The sequence below is a fragment of the Fusarium oxysporum genome, chromosome 12, assembly GCF_000149955.1.
Source record: "Fusarium oxysporum f. sp. lycopersici 4287 chromosome 12, whole genome shotgun sequence".
NCBI classification, from domain to species: domain Eukaryota; kingdom Fungi; phylum Ascomycota; class Sordariomycetes; order Hypocreales; family Nectriaceae; genus Fusarium; species Fusarium oxysporum.
This window is the reverse complement of record NC_030997.1, coordinates 1,444,068-1,463,214: the sequence shown is the minus strand read 5'-3', so window position 1 is coordinate 1,463,214 and position 19,147 is coordinate 1,444,068. Positions and strand designations below refer to the sequence as shown.

Genomic DNA, 19,147 nt, shown 5'->3' with positions numbered 1-19,147 from the left:
CGTCAATAGTGCCATTTATAGTTCACCTACTTTACCAGCTACATGGTAACGCCATGCTGATAGGCTAGCATAAGTGAGTACGCATGACAACATTCCAGTTGAAGGGTCGTAATGGTTCTCGAAGATTCAGCGCTTTAACATCTGATTGGACAACAAAGTATTTCGTCTTCACATGTCTCGTATCGATGGTTGCTGAAACTAGTTATAATCTCCAAATTTCTCGTCCCCGATGCTGCTGTCAAATATCCCCAACTATTTATCTCTATTGTCATTCAATCCCGGCCAAACCAAACCCCACAATGCCTGTCACTGAGATCAAAAGCCAAGATGACTATGAAAAGCTCCTTAAGAAGTACAAAGTCGTCATCATCAATGCAAATGCTTCATGGGCTGGTCCCTGTAAGGCCATGAGCCCTATCTACGAGAGGCTCTCCAACCAAATCCCTTACAACCCGGAATACTTCGCCCTCGCCAAACTCGACATCGACGAAGTATCCGATGTTGCTGAAAAGCTTGATGTTCCAGGTGTCCCGTCTTTTATGGCTTACGAGGATGGAAAGAGGAAGGATGATATCTTAATGCCTGGCCCAAGTACACTCCAGAAGTTTCTTATTTCGTGGTCTGATAAAGCTCAAGAGCTGGGAAAGGAGCCAGAAAAGAAGTGATTTCACAATATGCAGGATATACTTTCACAAAGAACGAAGTTGAGGCCGCTTGGAGACTTTAAGTTACTCAACTACATTGGTGGGAAGAAACAATTCTTAGGGTGGTCGTTGTGTTAGATTCTGTCAAGCTTGGAGTTGTTTATTTTTGTGTTGGAAATTGATAGAGAACGGGTATAAACTCATGGTATCTCGCTTTAGATCAAATATTAGTATTGCGTTTTTTTTTTCCCATGCCGCGTTTGTTTGCGGCTATGTCTTCGGTTATCTAAGTTGAGGTTACCGACACCTTATCTTATCGTCTCGCAACTGTCGGCCCGGCATTGAAAATTGTCGTACCGAAACCAATTTACCACCAAAAAGAAAGCCGACGTCAAAAATGCACAGAAAAGGACGTTATTCGTCATGTCGCCAACTTGACAGCCGTCTTATGAACGCTTCATTTATAGCTTCGCAACATCCTTAAAAGTTCAAATACCTGTGATTAATCTGAGACTCTAATTCTAACCTTTAAACTGTAAGACAGGGATGGAAACTTTAGCTCTTTACCAGCTGAAGAACCGCATCAACCGTCTCCTCAGCCGCAGTAGCAAAGAAAGCATGGCTCGCCTTCTCAACTGTCACTTTCCTGTCGATCCCCCCTACAGCCGCATACATCTCCTGTCCCGCCGGGGGCACAACACGATCAGCCCCGCAGATAACATAACCTGCCTTTCCCTTATAATTCTCATCTGTAAGCGGAGAATAAGAAATCGGCGTGTTCATACTATTCAACGCTTGGTCTTTTAGCAATGAGATATAATACTCTGCTTCTGTGTCGGAGATGTCGTGATACATTGTTTCTTTTGCCCCTGTGAATTTGACCCAGCCCGCTGTCTCCTGTGATGATTTGAGTTTGTTAGTCTGTGGGGTTGCCCTGCGACACAGGGCGGGGATGTTGAATCACATACGTTGTATTCAACCCACGGAGGAAGATTCTTTGCGTCTGTGCCCATCATGTCCAGGGTTGTTTTACCTTCAACGGGTGTTACAGCCGAGACGTAGATCAGGGCGATTACACCACCTTTTTTACCCGCTTGTTCCCGCTCTTTCTTGCTTAAGCCTCGAACAGCCTGTGAACCATACATTCCGCCGTAAGAATGCATCAACACCACGATATCCTTGCCATCCTCAATAAGCGGGTGTAGGAGTTTCGTCCGTAGTGATTCAGCATCGTCTTGACAAGTGGCGTTTGCATCATGCAATCCTGGTGCATTTTGGCTGACGAATTGGTATCCCTTTTGCGTGAAGATTTTCTTTATGGGCTCAAATGACTCAACGGTATGCCATGCACCCGGTACAGCCAAGATAGTTGGAGACATGATAAAAAGCAAAAAGGGTGAGTGACAATGCAACCGCACAGATGATGTGTTGGTGGCGCAACGCAGATTTATAGTTACTCGTTCAAGAATCAGTAGATCGTGTCCCCTTTCGTATGCATGCCAATAATTAACCTGGCTCTCACGAAACCGCGCTCTGACAGAGATACCGAGACTCATGCAATCTCAGGGTCTTTCCACAAATAGTATACCGACATCAAATTCGCGACCGAGTCATGCACCCCACAATACCCTAGCTTCCGACCGACTCATGCCATTCTTGATACCCAATTGAATTGGGGAATACCCCCGATGATCATCAAACTGGCTATGCCATATCTACTCCAAGGGCCTTCTAGCTGTTATTCCCTTTTCAATGGTTTCCTCTTCGTATGAGCTAGCAACATGGCTGTCGATGGAGGTAATGTTACCGACGATGAGTCTTTTCTCAATGAGAGTCGGCAGAATGAGGTTTATGCGACGCACATTGCCTTTTTCGCTCTGATGATGATTATTGTGCCGTGTCGGTTCTTTTCATCGAGGTTGACGAAGAAGACGCTGTCTTGGGACGATTGGCTTGCGTATTTCGCAGCGGTAAGCCACTCGGCTCTCCGAAGTTGACGTGTCTGACATTTCTTATAGTTCAATACTGTTGAGGTATTCATCACAAGTATGCTATGGCTTCGATTCGGCCTGGAGAGGCATCTTGCTTGGGTGATGCAGGACGGTCCGAAGAACATCGAAAACTTCTTCAAGGCCATTGTTGCAAATGAGATCATGTACACGACGGCTTTGGCCTGTGCGAGACTATCCCTTGTGGTGTTCTTCTACCATATTTTCGGTGTATCAAGCATGAGATATTTTCTCCACGGATTTGTCGCCTTTATCATTGCATGGGTCATCTCGACGGCAAGGCTCACCACCAAAAAGCTCCGCGGCCAATGCTGACGTGGCGTAGTACGTTCCCTCGATTCGAACATGCTGGCCTATCTCGAGCTTCTGGGATGGCACGAACCAGAATTGCATCGATATTTCCAAATTCTATGTTGGAGTCGCCATTGGTTGTATCATCACTGACATTGGTCTGATGATTATTCCTCTGCCGTATATCTGGGTTTTGAAGGTACCCCTATACCATAAGATCTTGATCGCAATCATGTTGGTCTTTGGTAGTTTGTGAGTACCTCTCCCCCAAATAGCGATCGTCATGCTCATAAACGAAGTGCTTGTTTCGTCACCATTATCCGCCTCACCAAGGTCATCACCGTTGAACTGACCGATCCAACTTGGGGTACTGTCGATCTGATGATCTGGACTGGCATGGAAGTCTACAGGTGTGTATTTCCCTCTGAAACAGCTGTAAAACCGATACTGACTGATCAGCGCTGTGATTTGTTGCTGCCTCCCAACCATGCGTCCGCTGATCAAACTTTTCTGGAAGAAGCTCGGCTTAAAGCAACTGAGTTCAACCGGGAATACTGATCCCTCAAAACCTGTATCGAACGGGACCGGCATGTGGGGAAATAAATCTCGTCAGAATTCACGACATTTAACAGATGGTGTTCTTGCATCAAATGCAGACGAGATGGAGCTGACCAAGCATACTTACTATGAGCTGCCTTCAGATAATGCTCACGGTCGATCGCAAGACTCCATCACGGTGCATCAGCAAGTTTGAACATAGAGTCACTCTTTAAAACAGAGGCTGATATCGGTAGACAGTACGAAGTGTAGTTTTAGAATAAGCATAAACTGGGCATTCATTCTCAAAGGGTTTTCGGTGGAAATCTGGATCACCCGAAGCCGGACTGTCTAGACCCCGAGAAGTGGGGCACCGGTCCCGAACCAACTGCGCCGTCCCGTCCCTAGCCCAATGTCAACGTCGGACCCGAAGCTTGCCTTTTCGGGCCTTGATCCGCACTGTTGATCGGGACTATATATTATCCCTTCTCGCCATCAAAATACCGCTCATTCTATCCACAATTTTATTTTTTGTTCAGACGACATGGCAACTACACACGAAACTTCAGTCGTCATCGTCGGCGGTAGCCTCGTCGGCCTCTCAACAGCCCTCTTCCTCTCCCATCTCAACATCCCCATAATTCTCATTGAGCGTCATCCTAGTAGCTCCCTTCACCCTCGTGCCATTGGCTACACTGCCCGAACAATTGAACTCTTCCGTACCGTTGGCGTAGAGTCGAAACTCAAAGGCATTCAATGGTCAGGCGGTCCACCCCGGCGTATCGTTGTTGAGAGTCTTGCCGGCAAGTGGACGAAGGAGCAAGGCTGGACGCAGAAACCCAAAGGTGGACCGCCTGTTTCGTTTTCGGAGTATTCTCCTACTGAAGGTGTTGCTATCGCTCAAGATGTCATTGAACCTGTTTTGAGAGATCGCGCGAGGGAGCTTGGTGCGGATCTTAGACTGGGCTTCACTGTTACGGGCTGGAGTCAAGATGGTGCAGGTGTTACAGTTAATGCTACTGGAAGTGACGGTGAAGAAATCCATGTCAAGGCAAGTTACATGGTCGCATGCGATGGTAACCGCAGCCGTATTCGAGAAAGTCTCGGTATCCAACGTCATGGTGTCGGTCTTCTTCGTAAGCTCCAGAGCGTCATGTTCAGATGCGAGCCTCTTCAACATTTCCTCGACCACGGCTACAGTCAATTCCAGATTGAAGGTCGCGAAGATGGTTTCGAGGCTTTCATGACCACTTATGGCGGCGGGCGATGGATGCTAGCTTGGAACCAAGAGGTCGACGACCCTGAAGCTGTTCTAGATGACACGACCCAGCGCGACATGGTCCGCAAGGCTTCTGGTGTACAGGATCTCCGCGATGAGGATATTAAACTCATTACCACTGGTAAATGGGACATCGGTGGTCTCATCGCGGATAAATTCTCTTCTGGTCGTATCTTCCTTGCTGGCGATGCAGCTCATGCCCTCCCTCCAAACCGTGGCGGTTACGGAGCAAACACCGGCATAGCCGATGCACATAACCTTGCATGGAAGCTCGCATCAGTGCTTCGCGGCGAATCATCGCCAGAGCTTCTTGATACGTATGACGTTGAGAGAAGACCTGTCGCAGATGTCCGGCATGACCAGATCTTTGCAAGGGAGGACTACAAGCGATACGTCGTCGACAAGGAATGGCCTGGAAAGAATGTCGAGGTCATGGATGATGCCGCGATGGAGTTCGGCTATTTCTACAACTCAAGGGGCATCATCGGTGGTCCTGATGGATCTGTTCCCGTGAAGAGGCCAGATGAGTGGAACGGACAACCAGGTACTCGAGCACCTCACGTCGCTTTGCAGGGAGATCAAGTTTCAACGCTAGACTTTTTCGGTACATCCTGGGTTGTTATCTCAAAGGACAAGAACTGGCGCCAGCTTGTCGCAGAGGCACCTAAAGCGACCGACGTAAAGATCACGTTTGTGCATATTGGAAGCAGTGTTACCGAGAAGAATGAGGGGGACTTCGATACGTTGTTTGGTTTGGAGGCCAGCGGTGCTTCTTTGGTTCGACCTGATGGCTTCATTGCTTGGAGAACGAAGAACTGGCCGGCTGAACCACAGGACGACTTGACGCAGGCGGTGGTCCAGATTTCATTCTCACCGAAGCACACGAGGGGGTTACAGTGAAGGTTCGTGGTTTTAGTTCGACACTTTATGCTTAAGCTTAGGTTTTTAGGGCAAAGAGTAATAGTAGGTCAATTGTTTTACATAGAATTCCTGATTCCTGACTATGCACAACGACACTCCACGTCCGAAAGAACAAGACGGATCCAAAGGGACAGCTCCTGTGGCGCTTGATAGATACCATATTCAATTGCCGACTCAACAATTCTAGATTCAAGAAATAGTCTAATTATGCGAGCATTGCCTGAGCCAATAGCCAGCCGGGGTGTATGGCCAGAGTATATACAGTCACTATGGTACATAGGCATCCAAACCACTAATTAAAAGGCCGGCAGTAGTAGACGGTCTCAACAGTCCAACCATCCACGGTGTACAACACAACAGGCTTACCAACAGGCCCAGTGCGCTTCCAGCAGTTATACGTATGGTACCCGTTGGTGCCCGTGCCAGCCCAGGCATTATCATGCTTGCTAGCCGCGTCCGCGAAGATGTTTGACGTGAAGGACACGCCAGTGCCAAAGGTACCTGGGGTTCCAGTCAACTTCTTGCTTGTGAAGGGTAGAAGGAACAAGAACTTACCCTTTACGGCTTGACCTTCCCAAATGATGTGGCTTCCGTGTGTAACATCGACGTAGTCATCTGGACGAGAGCCTCCGGTTCCGCCGGTTGCATCATGTCCGTCGGCATAGTATGCCATTCCGCTGGAGATCTCATTGCCTTTCCAGGAGTTTACGAGGTAGAGTGTGTCGGCGGCCGAGGCAGCGCCAACGAGGATGGCAGTGAGAAAAGCGGTGATCTTCATGGTGGTGGTGATGAGGCTGGATGGTTGGGTTGTGATATCTCTTGACGAAAACACCGCATATTTATATAATACGAGAATGCACATTTTCGCAAAAGGACCAAGCTGTTAACCAATACCTAGCGGCTGGACTGTCAGCTTAGGACGTGATATCCATCTTGCGTGCAGCTTTGTTTCATTTACCCGATTACAAGCGCTTACATCAGCGGCCTTCACTGAATCGAGAAGCTGCTCCACTGAGCTGAAAATTCTTTGGCTAGTTAAGTCGGCCGACCCCTGGTATCATTAGAACTCCTGCCCTGCGAGTAATACCGACCTAAACAGAATATGGTGGCAATTCTCGAGGCTCGGGCCGCCGTTTCATGCCTACTTTGCCTGATTAGGCAGGACTCTCACAGCGATTGGTGTTTATCTTCAGTTCGCGGTAATTTGCCTGTGATTCACAACAAGGAACTCCATGCTTCCATGATATAGTACTTGTTTTTCTCATGGAACTAAACGGGCGCGATTGGAAGGACCGCAAAGTAATGTCTGTACTTGGCCAAGTCAAGTCCATGGCGGTGTGCCCAAATATAGAGTCTTGTCAGCTGTTGATGCGTTTAGTCGCCGTTAGTGGATGACCAGATGAAAAGTAGGGTCACGCTGAGAGAAAAATGCAACCCGAAAGGGCACTTCAGATCTTTGGGTTTTGATACCCAAGATTTTAAACACATGATAACATATGGCCAAGACAATGCTCTCAAGAGTCTTTCAGCCGAGGGCAAATTTAATTGCAGGACCAATTATGGACAGACACTATTCTAGTTCAAATCCTGTTTGTTTGTCGACTCCTGCATCGATGCCAAGCCATGTGACATGGACTTTTGAAACTGGAGAGGAATCTTTACTATAAGGATTAATAACAAAACCTACGCCATAAGGAAAGGTGATTATTTTAGGTAATACACATGAAATCTTTCGAATCTTATTTTTCAACTACAGTTTCCTTCACTAGTTTGTGCTTATAAGATGAATTTAAGGTATTATCTTATACACCACGGCGAGTGTATTATTAGTACCGGTCCGATTACATCGATAAGATTGTGGTTGGTTGTGCAATAGCCCTGATCGGGCTGCAGGCTGTTGCGTACAGGCATCATGTCAGTGGCTATGATTGATGTCAGCAAGTGTGACCAGAAGAGGAAGTCAGTTCGGGGAACGTACTTGAAGTGTGATGGATGGACCAGGCGCGGTATGTTTCAAAGGTCGTTTAAAGACCAGTCCTTTGGATGGGATGAAGGAAGAAGGGTAACCCAACTGCTGAGAGCTGGCATTAATACTGCCTGGTTAAGGCAGCAATTGCGCCATTAAGGCAGATAAACCTTATATAATTTTGAATTCTGCGATGATGGCCTGCTATAGGGGTCTCACTGTTTAAGCCTTTGCAGAAAAGTTAAAAAGCTCGATGGCCTCGTACAAGGCTGACAGCAAGGGGAAAAAAAATATATTATTAGTATATGTATATCTTAGTGCTTTTATCTTTTTTATAAACCAAGTTAACTAAGAACTATTAAATCTTCTTTCTAGTTATATAATATGTATTAATTTTAATTCTATGAAAGGGTTAATCCTAGTATTTCTAGTTAGTACCTTATCCTAATGCTCTATGGGTATACTCTAGGTATTAGTAAAATAAGATATAAGCCTAAGATGTTTGGATATATAAGATTTAACTATTCTTTATTATAGTTCTTTAAATATAACCCTAATGGAGGACGGTCTATACTTCGTTTATTATAATATAAAGCTGCCTGTGGATCTCTGTAATATAGATAGGGAGATAGCATGGAACCATGCTGTTGAGATGGGACAGCAGGATTATAGCCCAGATCTTTTTAACCGAGGCCAATGGGTTAGGGCGAAGGGGCAAATTCGTAGTATAGAAAAGGACATACAGTTTAGATGTCTACTAACCCTACTAAGTAAGCCCTAGGCCGTTGTCTTTACCTTCGTTGGCAAACATCATCGCATATCACCACAACTACCGAAGAACTACATCAAGCCTTTTAAACAAAAAAAGAAAACAGCAGTTGAAAATGGAGCAAAGATGCTTATCTCGCAACGCTAATCAGAAGAGGGAGGAGACTTTGGCCACATTTCCCACTCTATCACATCCTCCCATCGAAGGATCTCATCATCCTCGTTCTCACCATAATCATGATAATACCCACAATCCTCATACTCGTCGTCTGGAACAGGCGCTGAGTAATACATGTTCCTCCTTTTATTTCGCCTGCGCTCCGCTCGTTTCGCTTTTTCAGCCATGTGCTTCTTGCGTGCCCTCTTTGCCCATTGCTTTAACTTGTCAGGGTAGCATATGCACCACAACGCAACCTCTCGTGCCGCCATAGCGTCTTCCCAAGCATCGTGAGTGTTGGAACCTTGTCGAATACGAAATTTCAACAAATCTGCACAGAGGGATTGAAGACTCCATCGACGACCAAAGGGAGTACCTGTTCCAAACACCGCTTCTGCTGTAAGAATAGCAGTATCGAAAATCTTTTCATGTGATACTCGTAGCCTATTTAAATCTTGCTGGAGAGATTGTCCAACCATTGCTGTCTCTGTGTTGATATGCTTGAGTAGCTCTTCTTGCGCTGCTTCCCAACCATAGAGAATTTGTCCTTAGGATGCAGCTATAGCGAGTGTCGCCGGCCTTATACCATGGATGTTGGTACGCCAGTCAATGATGGGCTCATTAGGTTTGACAAGAGAATTGATCAAAACTTCGCCAGTGAAAAAGTCGATCGCGCAGATGGATATGATTTCACTCTCACCATTTACGACTCCTGCCATTTCGCAATCTAGAGCGATTGCCTTTCTTTTGGGCTCTAGAGAGCTCGGGTAAGAAGCCATAATGGTTTGCTTCGTGATAGCGGCCTGTCTAGCGTTCTCACGAGTTTCCTTCCCCAAGACATAGCCCTCCTTTCTGAGGCGCTCAGAAGAATGGCATTTGAGAATGAGACGGTCGTATATAATTGCCATATCTAGTAGTGGTAGTCTTTTGTAGTTTTGGTCTTGGAAGTGAAATTGCTGTGGAGGTTGAGGCGTTGAGACGCTTAACACTTGGTTTTGAGATGGCACAACCGCCGGTAACTTCCCATGTTTTGCTTCGTTATGCTGGGACAAGGCTTCTGTGCTGCGAAACCATCTGATGCAGTGCTCACAACACTGATTGCCTTCATGGTCTGCATCTAAACAATGTTTCGCCAATTGGGAATGGGTTTTGAAAGGAGCAGAGCATACTGTACAGCATAGCTTACTATTCTTGTTGACTTTGACTTCGACCATTGTAGAAATGTTTGAAAGGAAGTGCTGAGTAAAATGAAGAGGAGAAGTTGGAGGCGACATGAGTTATTTGTTTACGAGTTGCATGTTGGGCCTCAGCGTTTGGCAGGCCTCCTGAGTCAATTGTGTGTTGGCAGTACGCATGCAGGATGGTGGCGCGATCACGCGATCCAGGCAGTGCACCTCGGCCGAGCTGAGTAGCCAAGTCCACATCTGTAGTAACACGAATCGGAGCCTATTGGTCAATTTGACTGATATATTCGTATCTATGTGAAAGATTACAGCCTTGCAGGCATGTCCCTTGAAAAAGTAAAGGTCAGCTAGTGGGCTGGCATCGTGAAATAAATAGATGTCAACGACCAAGCAGGAAGGTGACAGCTATCGGTTACACAAAGGTTCATCAGTTTGATCCGTCCATGGAAATGTAAGATAAGTGCTGTAATAAGTGTTATCTAGTGCGGGGTTTGAAATGCATCCTCAAGCTGAACCAACAAGCTCCGCCATGTCTTGACAATCTACTTTTTCAAGGGCCCGCTATGCATGCAGGAGGCCGACCTCTCTGTCATCCAGTCAGGTTTATCCGGCTGCAGTGGCCAGAATATTGCCACATACATGAGACGTAGGACTTGAATATCAGCACATTTGGAAGAGGCCTTCACTTGTGACGTTGGTCTCCTCTTGACAATAAGAAGGGGGGCTCTTCCCGTGGATTCCACTCATTTTGATCCTCTTACCATTCCTACCACCAAAACTCCCAGCCTTCTGCATCCTACAAATCACTTTTCGTCATCTTAGATATGTCATCCTTCCAAAAGATTCAATCAGACATTCATGCTAGTCAAACTCAGCTGCCGCATTCTATCCATGCCATTGCCAAGCACATCCCGAGGCTCTCGGAGCTTTCTTGGTTTGGGTGCAATGATGAACTCTCGGAACCAAGTATATCTGCAGAGTGCATAACTGATATTCTTGCCAACAATTTCAATCAAATGCATCAGCAAATCGAAGACTTGCAAGGCACGATAAACGATCTTTTAGACGAAAACAAGGCCCTAAAGGTTCAGATGTCGACAAAGATTGAAGAATCAATATCCCTGCTACAGAAAATCTGCAAAATGAATATTGATATACATATAAGTCTCAACGAAAAAAGGGCAATGGCAGATGAAGTTGACAAGCTGCGAGCGCAGATTGCCGGGCGTCCGCCAGGAATGCTTGAAACAACACAAAGAGGCATCATCATCAGCAAACTACTATCTAGATCAGAGTCTATCTACGAGAATTACAACGCAATCCAAGAGGAGGGATTACCTAATTCCAAAATTGAGAATGCTGCGTCTGATGTAAAGAGTCCTTTGGACAGTATCCTCAGTGCTGATGAGGCTCGAAGGCTGTTTCATTCCTTTCAAGATTGGTTTGACGAGCAAGATCTGGATTCAATATCATTGCGCCGTTGCTCAATTTGTCACAAGATGAGGTTCGAACAAGCCACGCCCAATATTTCATACCCTTTAGTCGACGAATTTTCCACAAGTCTCCGACGGCCTATCACCTGTAGGACTTCTGTCTGCTTGGTCTGCCATCTTGAATCTGTTCTCAAGTCTATACAGGGGCTACCTGAGACTTGGTGGGAAATGTCTGGGTCAACAGTTCTGATACAATGTCCGTGCGGTGCCTGTTCGGCTGATATCCCTATCCATGATCGTGGGACTTTACAGAGACTACTTAGACTCACGAAAGTCCAGGGTGCAGACGAAAAACTGAGAATGTAGGCATATACAAAGTGACCTGGCTTCAAATTGTTAACCTTCCCCGAATAGATATGATACAGCACAGCATCTTGTGTCAGTACTCGACAGCCTTGATCCGCAGCCAACTTTAGAAGCACGTCAAGTAGCCAAGCGCCTACATCAACACCTTACTTCGAATGGTATTATGAAACCATTGCGTGATCTTGCGATCTCAGAACTACATACTCTGGGAGAGGGTGTATCACACGACGTGAACTCCAGCCTCGTTCAGCTCCTCGAGCTGAATGGCACTGACGAGGTATTGCGTGTCCCCATCTTCACACAGCTTCTGCAACGAGAACAGTCTCCGGTTGAATGTTCTATCTGCACTGAACCTGTCTATGATCTAATTGGCGAAGCCTTGAGCAAATGGGATACCATTTGCAGTGATTACGATGGGGACTGGAAGTGGAAGGTTCTTCCTTTCCCTCTCAAGCTTGAACAGAGGTGCTCTCATACTGTTGACTTCTGCACGGAGTGCTTAGAGAACTATATTGAAGCCCAGCTTGATCAACATGGAAGAGCTGGATGCCATCTACTTACTTGCCCTTCCTCCGATTGCGGTCGGCGACTTGAATACGACGAGGTGAAACTATATGCGCGACAAGAGACATTTTCGAAGTAAGTACTTTTTCTAGTATTTATCAGCAAAACGAGATTCTAATACGCTTAAAGATACGATGAATACTTGAAACTTGAGGCTTTGAGCAAGTTGCCTTCTTTTCGATGGTGTCTTGCTGAGAATTGTTCCTATGGTCAGATACATGACCTAATCGAGAGTAACCACGTCTCATGCGAGGAATGTGGCTACGAGATGTGCTTTGAGCACCAAATGAAATGGCATAATGATTTGACCTGCGAAGAGTTTGATAGCATGGAGGAGAATGGAGACCCTCGGTTCCGTGAAACTCGAGACTGGGTAAATGCCAACACCAAGCAGTGCCCTTCATGCGGAGTCAATACACAGAAAGGCCCAGGTTGCTTTCACATGACTTGTGAGTTACATCGCCAGAAGTCCCACTTGATTTGTTCTGACTTCAATGACAGGTACGCTATGTCGCCATGAGTTCTGCTGGGAATGTCTTGCGAGCTGGAGCGATATCATGCCGAGATCGGGACAGTACAATCAATCAGCTCATCGAGATGGCTGTTACTTCAGGTCCAGTAATCGACAACCTACACAGGTTACTGGGGAGCATGTACCTATTAGATAATGGGTCAGGTATATATCAAGTCTGGAACACTGAGACTTAGGTACACTCATTTCTCAGAGGTGAAAAGCTCATCATGCTTTATACTATGTTAAGGTCTGTTAAATATTTGCGTATACCTAGGACTAAATCGCTATTATCAGACATTCTCAGTCCAGGCATGACTGTAATCACTATTAGTCCACAGCCTCCATTTATCGGCAATCAGGAAAACCCTGGATCCACATGGATGGGATTGTGTTAGATCTGAGGTTTATGTGTTTTTTTTAATATTGAGATCCTATATCGCCCTTTCGAGCTTGTAGGTGCCGAAAGTTTAGTTTTCCGGGCTCATCATGTATCATCTCAATCCATGGCAATTCACCAACCATTTTTCGCGCAGTTTCCCAAGAGAGATCTGGTTCAACAGAAGATCTCCATACTGAAGATAATATCGAGCTCGATGTGTCGATAGTAGAGATATACCCCATCAACATCAGCCAAAGAAGCAATGGCATGTAGGAATTTTTTTCTTGTTTCATAGCCAAATAGCACTCCTCAAGTTGTAAGGTAAATATTGGTAGGTGAGGTTTCCGCACCGGACTACGCGAGAGTGTGGATAAAAAGGCAAGCATGCCAAGTCGCAGAGCTTCGGATACGACAGGGAGATGACCGGCTCCCAGACCGATCAACAGAGTTTGACTCGTGCTAACCTGAGATTGGAAGTCCAACCAATTGAGAATCCTTTTCGACTTTGACGATTGATATCGGTTCGCATGATTTGACAAAGCTTGTAATGTCTGATAGCAACTCATCAACGCGGGATGCACCATCAACCAGGGCAAAATACTTGACAGACAAACAACACTGGCAGGTTGTTGGCAATATGAATAGTCGAAAGGAAAGTACAGTGGCCCGACCCGTCGCCAACGACATCCTAAGATCGACCTGCTGGATCTTGAACAATAGTTTAGAGTCCAACGGCACCGGCTTTGTCTCACGCAATTCCAACAACCTCGTCAGTCCGTCAAGGTGTGTTGAAACAGCATCGAAATCTCGAAACGACTCAGCTGCAAAGAGCAGAATCAATATGGTAAGTATGGTGGAGTAGGATTGTTGTGCTGAAGCATTGCGAAGACTGCTGTTCAAAGACGAGAGGATGGTGCAGAGTAATCGCTGCGATCGAAGTGATAGCTTGGTTCCAGAACATAAATCATCCACGGCATATGTAGCCAGGAATATCGACTCTAGCAGAGTCTTGTTCTCGTTCAGTAAGGCCAAGTCGTCGGTCACTCTGTGTCCTTGGACGTCTGTGTTCTCGAGGTATATCTCAAGAGGATATGCCGCATCGAGCAAGGCATTGTACTTGACGACTACAATCTCCCGTTAGTACTGACGACCGACTCTGTGATGCGGATCTACAATACATACCTAATCGCAGTACAGTAGATGGCAGGCGAGATGAGTCAAAGCCAAGCTCATCAGTTCGGACCTGTAGTGACTCTACAAGGGGCCCGCAACTTGTTAACTGATAAGAAGACGTAATCTCTAGGAGTTCGGTACTCTTCCCGAGACTTTTAGTTGCGGCGACTGTCTCGGATGCCTTACGCGCCTTTCTTCTGGATCGGCGCGAGCCTTGGCGAACATTGACGCCCTTCATGCACCGACTCCGAATCGAGACTCGACTACCGGGTTCGAGTGGGCGCCCATGGCCATCAACAGTCAGAAACGTAAACTCAGTGGCTGCCATTGGATCAGATGATTGCCGATGATGAGTGAGTGATGCTGACCGTTCCGAAAAAGGGTCTTAATCTGGCCCAAATCTCGCATCCGCTAAGCCTCAATCCTTCACGATGGACCCAGGGGGCCCCATAGGGACACGCCTAGGCGCCTCTCCACTTCTGCACGCGTAGGCGTGCGGATTATGTCAGCACCCAATTTGGCACAACTCCACAACTGCATTTCGAGTTTTGAGGCTGGCGGGTTTCAGAATCCCGAGATTCAGAACTGCAATGATTCCTAATTATCAAGCTGAATACAATTCCTGCTGCTCTTTTCCATCATTCTCAGCCGCCTCCCAGATGTCGCGCAAGCCTCTTCTGCTAGAAAATGGATTACTTTCCATCTCTGCCGCTACCTGAGCCTCCACCCGATCATCTTCTGCTTTACTCCAATCCAGGTACGCCATCATCTCTTCCTTACTCCAATCTCTAGATCCGGTCGGTGTCGTACAGAGTTTGCCCATCTGCTTCCAGTCAAGACACCACTGGTAGCTTGCTTTGTCATACCGCAAAGGTAGACCTAACGCCCTCCGATACTGCTGGTTAGTTTTGACGCTACCACGAGGCTGCGCCTTATACCAAGCATCTCGAGCAGCAACATATCTCCGATAGATGGCTTGTGGGTCATCATATCTTAGTGTCGGCGCCACTGATGCTGTTGAAGATGATGCTACTGGCGACTTCCCTCCCTGTGTCGATGGTTTTGCTGATGACACTGCCGATGATGCTGCTGTCTCTATACTAACGACAATGCAGCTAGTATCATCCCTGCCAGACCCAGCATGTCCGGATAATCCTGATGATGGGTCTTCCAGTGGTTCCCCTTCCTGCAAAGATGATACAGATGCAGATACTGCTGCTGCTGGTCGTGCTTCCCCGGATAATGCTGGCGAGAGTGCCACTGGCATTGCTTCTACCTGTGCTGACGATGATGACAAATACAAAATCCCCTCGTACCGTTGAGGGCATGCCTTTGACGTCATCTTGTGTCCTAATTTGTGGCATCTACTGCATGTAGGTCGTGCTTTTGGCTGCGCTGCTGCCTGAACTGCCTCGAATGCACTTGGTTCTCTCTGAGTGCTCGATTGCGATTTACTTGTGGTAGAATCGGCAGCTATTCGATTAGATCGGTGTCGAGGCTCCAATAGCACCTGATGAACACCATGACGACTCAAATGCCAATGCGGGTGAAAATGCTCCAAGCGAAGGGTTTGGCCTTGCTCTTGTAGAGCCTTGAGAATATGGGCGCAAGGGAGGCCGTGGGATCGAGAGAATGTACCGGTACAACTAGGCAGGTCTTCTTTCATAAGCCGCTTCCGCTGTTCTTCAACTTTGCGTAAAGCCTCGTGAGATATCCAGCCACGTATGGCACTATATAGTGATCCAGAGAGCTCAATTGGTATTCGCATTTGCTGCCTGACTTGGTTGGAGCGCAGCTCAGATAATTGATTAAGAAGCGCATGTTTCATAGCTCTCCACGCCTCGAAGAGATCTAGCGTAGATTTCTTGAGGTGGCTCTTAAGGAGCCCATGGATACCCTCAACCCGTGAGGTGACCACATTACCAAAGTGAGGGTGCTGGTCGACCCAGGCCTTAACGAGCTTTTTCTTGTACGGATCGAGCCAGTTGGACTTGATGTAGCCAACCTCTTCGAGATATTGAGGCAGATAGCGCTTTTCAAGCTCTTGTACGCGCTGGTCAAATGCCTGTTCATCTGACGACCTCATAATCGAATGCCAGTGGTTGAAAAAGTCATTCCAATCGCTCAGACCTTGCTGATAGGCCTCAGACCCTTGCTTATGGTGTACGAATGTTGGCTGGCAATAGCGGAGGACCGCCTTATTCGCATGCCACAGGCATAGCAGGGAGATCGAAGACGGAAAGCAGCTCTCTACAGCGTTCATACAGGCCTTATCACGGTCAGTCAGAATAACAGATGGAAACCTTGTGTTGCAGAGTTCATACAGGGACCTGAGCCGGTCCAAGGCCCATATGAAGTCCTGCTCAGCCTCGCCATTAAGGAATGCGAAGGCGATACAGAAGGATCGCTGACAGGCATCAACACCAATCATATCAAGCAGCGGCATTCCGTATTTGTTCGTTTTGTATGTGCAGTCCAAGAAAAGTAGATCTGGGTAAGCCTTCAAGTATGCCAATAAATCCGGATGGGCGAACAACACCGCCGTGATTCAGTTATCTGAGTCAAGCTGCATCCGGTTCCAGAACCCTTCCTTGTCTAGCTGGTTAGCAAAAGCATGTATAGTGCTCTGACCCTCACAGAGCTCTCGTTTGCTATCTGCGAGACGGTTGTAGATATCTTGCTGGGTTGCAATGGTATTCGAGTTCTGGCGAATATAAGTCCTGATACCTTTTGGCGCTACACCAGCGTTCGTAAGGCGGCTGATTGTTGACCTGTCCACATCCGAGAGCTGCCGATGGACTGGGTGCGCCGATTTGTGCCAACTTGGTTCATGGTTGTGTGAAGAAAATTGTGGATCCGGACGATGCCTTAAAGACCAAGTCGTCTTATCTAGGGATTCCTTCGCGATGATAGAGAACCGGCAGTTGGTTCCTCGCGTAGTAGTCTTGCGCTGGTGGTCCCTTGAGGCGCTTGGTGGCCGACACCATCGATCACATGCGTATGTGATAATCTGCCTGCCGCTGGTTGATCGCGACGATCTCCCAGTTACGAACGCGTATCCTCTTGGTGCTGCCCATTCATTGATAGCTGTGAGTAGAGCCTCTCGCGAGTCGTACGTGCCCTCTGGCGGAAGCACATCATCAGGAAATGCCGTCTGCGCCATAACGGCAACCCCTGAAAACTACGGTTGTGGTTAGCAATGGCAGCAATAGCCGCAGCCCCTGAGAAATGCAGTTGTGGAGTTGTGCCAAATTGGGGGCTGACATAATCCGCACGCCTACGCGTGCAGAAGTGGAGAGGCGCCTAGGCGTGTCCCTATGGGGCCCCTGGACCCAGGCTTGCATTAATCAGCTGAACTCCACCACCTTGACCAGACTGATACCTCAATTGGGCTTAGCGTGATTATCGGGAACTGTTGACCCGCCTCCACTCAATTCGGATTTTAGCATGCTCCGAGCTAACGCAGATCTTATCTTCTGTACTAACCGCGTTGGGACATCAATCTGGTTGTTTATCCAGGTCGATCCGAAAACTTCAGAGGAGTATGCGAGGCATTACCACAAGACACAGAAGCTAAAGCAAAAGTCTGATAACGCGCATTAGTAAAGCACGTTCTAGATGCGAAGACCACATCGTTATCCGAGCTGGGTTATGTGGCACGTCGATCATGACAAAATGGGTATACGGGAAACGCGGACTCCAGCTGAACATTTAAACCAAAGGGCTACTTATAAAGGGAAAGCTGTGTCTGCTGAGATCGATATCATAAAAATTCATGATTGCTCAACTTTAAGCTTCTTCCTTCATAAAGAAACCTCCTGAATATTCACCATGGCTAATCAGTTACATCCCTTCCAAAGTGCATCTTCACAGATGCCTGCACTTACCCTATCCCCTGGCCAACTTTTTATTCAATCCCAACTTTGCACCAAACCAGAGTATCCACCCAAGGATCTCGACCTCACCGGCCGAACAGCCATTATCACTGGAGCAAATAATGGCATTGGTTTCGCATGTACCAAACTGCTCCTTCAACATAAGTTGAGCCATCTCATCATCGCCGTTCGTTCTGAACAGAAGGGCAGCGCTGCTGCTGAGCAACTCCGTCGCACGTTACCTTCTGGCAGTCCTCAGATTGATGTCTGGAAGCTTGATATGGCAAGTTATAGCTCGATTGAAGACTTTGCAAAGCGTTGCGAGACTCTGCCAAGGATAGACTTTGTCTTTCTCAACGCTGGTATGGGCGGTACAACCTTTAACCTGAACAAGGCCACGGGCCATGAAGAGACTATGCAGGTTAACTTCTTGTCTACCATGTACCTTTCTGTTCTTCTCTTGCCGGTACTCACGAGCAAGGCTCCAGCCCCGAAGCCAAGCCGTCTCACAATTGTCAGTTCTGGAACGGCCATGCACTGCGAATTGCCCGAAGCCAAAGCAGACCATATAATATCTGCTCTCGATTTAGAAGCCAACTTTGATGGCATGGGGCACTATGCCAAGTCCAAGCTCCTCGGTCAACTCTTCATCGACAGACTATCTCAACACGTTGACCCAAGCGATGTTGTCATCAACCTTGTTGACCCAGGCTTGACCAAGGGCACAGGACTGATGGACAAAAGCTCTGGTCTCATGAAGATCGTTATAGCCATGGGAACTAGGGTAGTCGGCCATACACAGGAGCAGGCTGCCTCAGCCTACGTTGATGCAGCGATTGTCAAGGGAGAGGAATCACATGGGTCGTATATCATGGACTGGAAGATCTGCCCGTAAGTACTTAGGCGACGCATTTTCCTACAGTCGCTAACAGGTCCTAGATTCGGCTCATACTACTACACTGAAGAGGGCAAAAGTGTTCAGGATAGAATATGGATGGAGGTGATGGATGAATTCGCCTTCGGTCGTATAGAAGAGATCATAGGTTCTTTAATGAGATAGACTACTCAGTGGTACAATGTTGACGGG

General features: G+C 47.2%; 10 protein-coding genes across 10 annotated transcripts; 5 read left to right on the top strand and 5 right to left on the bottom strand.

Annotated features, from left to right (window-relative positions):
• The first annotated feature begins 249 nt into the window (after positions 1-249).
• Positions 250-882, top strand: FOXG_14541 (uncharacterized protein). The gene has a single exon (XM_018394596.1). It carries the CDS (start codon positions 300-302, stop codon positions 663-665), a length of 366 nt encoding a protein of 121 aa, XP_018254117.1. The 5' UTR covers positions 250-299; the 3' UTR covers positions 666-882.
• Positions 883-1,117: 235 nt separating this feature from the next.
• FOXG_14540 (uncharacterized protein) lies at positions 1,118-2,095 on the bottom strand. The gene is made up of 2 exons (XM_018394595.1): positions 1,613-2,095; positions 1,118-1,541 (listed from the first exon to the last, which is right to left on the bottom strand). The coding sequence occupies exons 1-2, from the start codon at positions 2,021-2,023 to the stop codon at positions 1,200-1,202; spliced, it is 753 nt and encodes a 250-aa protein (XP_018254116.1). The 5' UTR covers positions 2,024-2,095; the 3' UTR covers positions 1,118-1,199.
• A 121-nt stretch (positions 2,096-2,216) lies between these two features.
• FOXG_14539 (uncharacterized protein) lies at positions 2,217-3,891 on the top strand. Its single transcript, XM_018394594.1, has 5 exons — positions 2,217-2,614; positions 2,663-2,929; positions 2,979-3,196; positions 3,244-3,354; positions 3,404-3,891. The coding sequence occupies exons 1-5, from the start codon at positions 2,426-2,428 to the stop codon at positions 3,696-3,698; spliced, it is 1,080 nt and encodes a 359-aa protein (XP_018254115.1). The 5' UTR covers positions 2,217-2,425; the 3' UTR covers positions 3,699-3,891.
• A 109-nt stretch (positions 3,892-4,000) lies between these two features.
• On the top strand, positions 4,001-6,017 carry FOXG_14538 (uncharacterized protein). Its single transcript, XM_018394593.1, has one exon. The coding sequence runs from the start codon at positions 4,026-4,028 to the stop codon at positions 5,658-5,660; it is 1,635 nt and encodes a 544-aa protein (XP_018254114.1). The 5' UTR covers positions 4,001-4,025; the 3' UTR covers positions 5,661-6,017.
• Positions 5,974-6,459, bottom strand: FOXG_14537 (uncharacterized protein; the record flags this gene model as incomplete). Its single annotated transcript, XM_018394592.1, has 2 exons — positions 5,974-6,182; positions 6,237-6,459. The coding sequence occupies 2 exons, from the start codon at positions 6,457-6,459 to the stop codon at positions 5,974-5,976; spliced, it is 432 nt and encodes a 143-aa protein (XP_018254113.1).
• Positions 6,460-8,559: 2,100 nt separating this feature from the next.
• On the bottom strand, positions 8,560-9,051 carry FOXG_21576 (uncharacterized protein; the record flags this gene model as incomplete). The annotated part of the gene is made up of 1 exon (XM_018401921.1): positions 8,560-9,051. One exon carries the CDS (start codon positions 9,049-9,051, stop codon positions 8,560-8,562), a length of 492 nt encoding a protein of 163 aa, XP_018254112.1.
• Positions 9,052-9,120: 69 nt separating this feature from the next.
• Positions 9,121-9,846, bottom strand: FOXG_21575 (uncharacterized protein; the record flags this gene model as incomplete). Its single annotated transcript, XM_018401920.1, has 1 exon — positions 9,121-9,846. The coding sequence occupies one exon, from the start codon at positions 9,844-9,846 to the stop codon at positions 9,121-9,123; it is 726 nt and encodes a 241-aa protein (XP_018254111.1).
• A 540-nt stretch (positions 9,847-10,386) lies between these two features.
• On the top strand, positions 10,387-13,074 carry FOXG_21574 (uncharacterized protein). Its single transcript, XM_018401919.1, has 4 exons — positions 10,387-11,551; positions 11,604-12,194; positions 12,249-12,568; positions 12,621-13,074. The coding sequence occupies exons 1-4, from the start codon at positions 10,581-10,583 to the stop codon at positions 12,785-12,787; spliced, it is 2,049 nt and encodes a 682-aa protein (XP_018254110.1). The 5' UTR covers positions 10,387-10,580; the 3' UTR covers positions 12,788-13,074.
• FOXG_14536 (uncharacterized protein) lies at positions 13,024-14,627 on the bottom strand. Its single transcript, XM_018394591.1, has 2 exons — positions 14,195-14,627; positions 13,024-14,136 (listed from the first exon to the last, which is right to left on the bottom strand). Exons 1-2 carry the CDS (start codon positions 14,511-14,513, stop codon positions 13,472-13,474), a joined length of 984 nt encoding a protein of 327 aa, XP_018254109.1. The 5' UTR covers positions 14,514-14,627; the 3' UTR covers positions 13,024-13,471.
• Positions 14,628-18,016: 3,389 nt separating this feature from the next.
• FOXG_14535 (uncharacterized protein) lies at positions 18,017-19,120 on the top strand (the record flags this gene model as incomplete). The annotated part of the gene is made up of 2 exons (XM_018394590.1): positions 18,017-18,951; positions 19,000-19,120. The coding sequence occupies 2 exons, from the start codon at positions 18,017-18,019 to the stop codon at positions 19,118-19,120; spliced, it is 1,056 nt and encodes a 351-aa protein (XP_018254108.1).
• Positions 19,121-19,147: the final 27 nt, after the last annotated feature.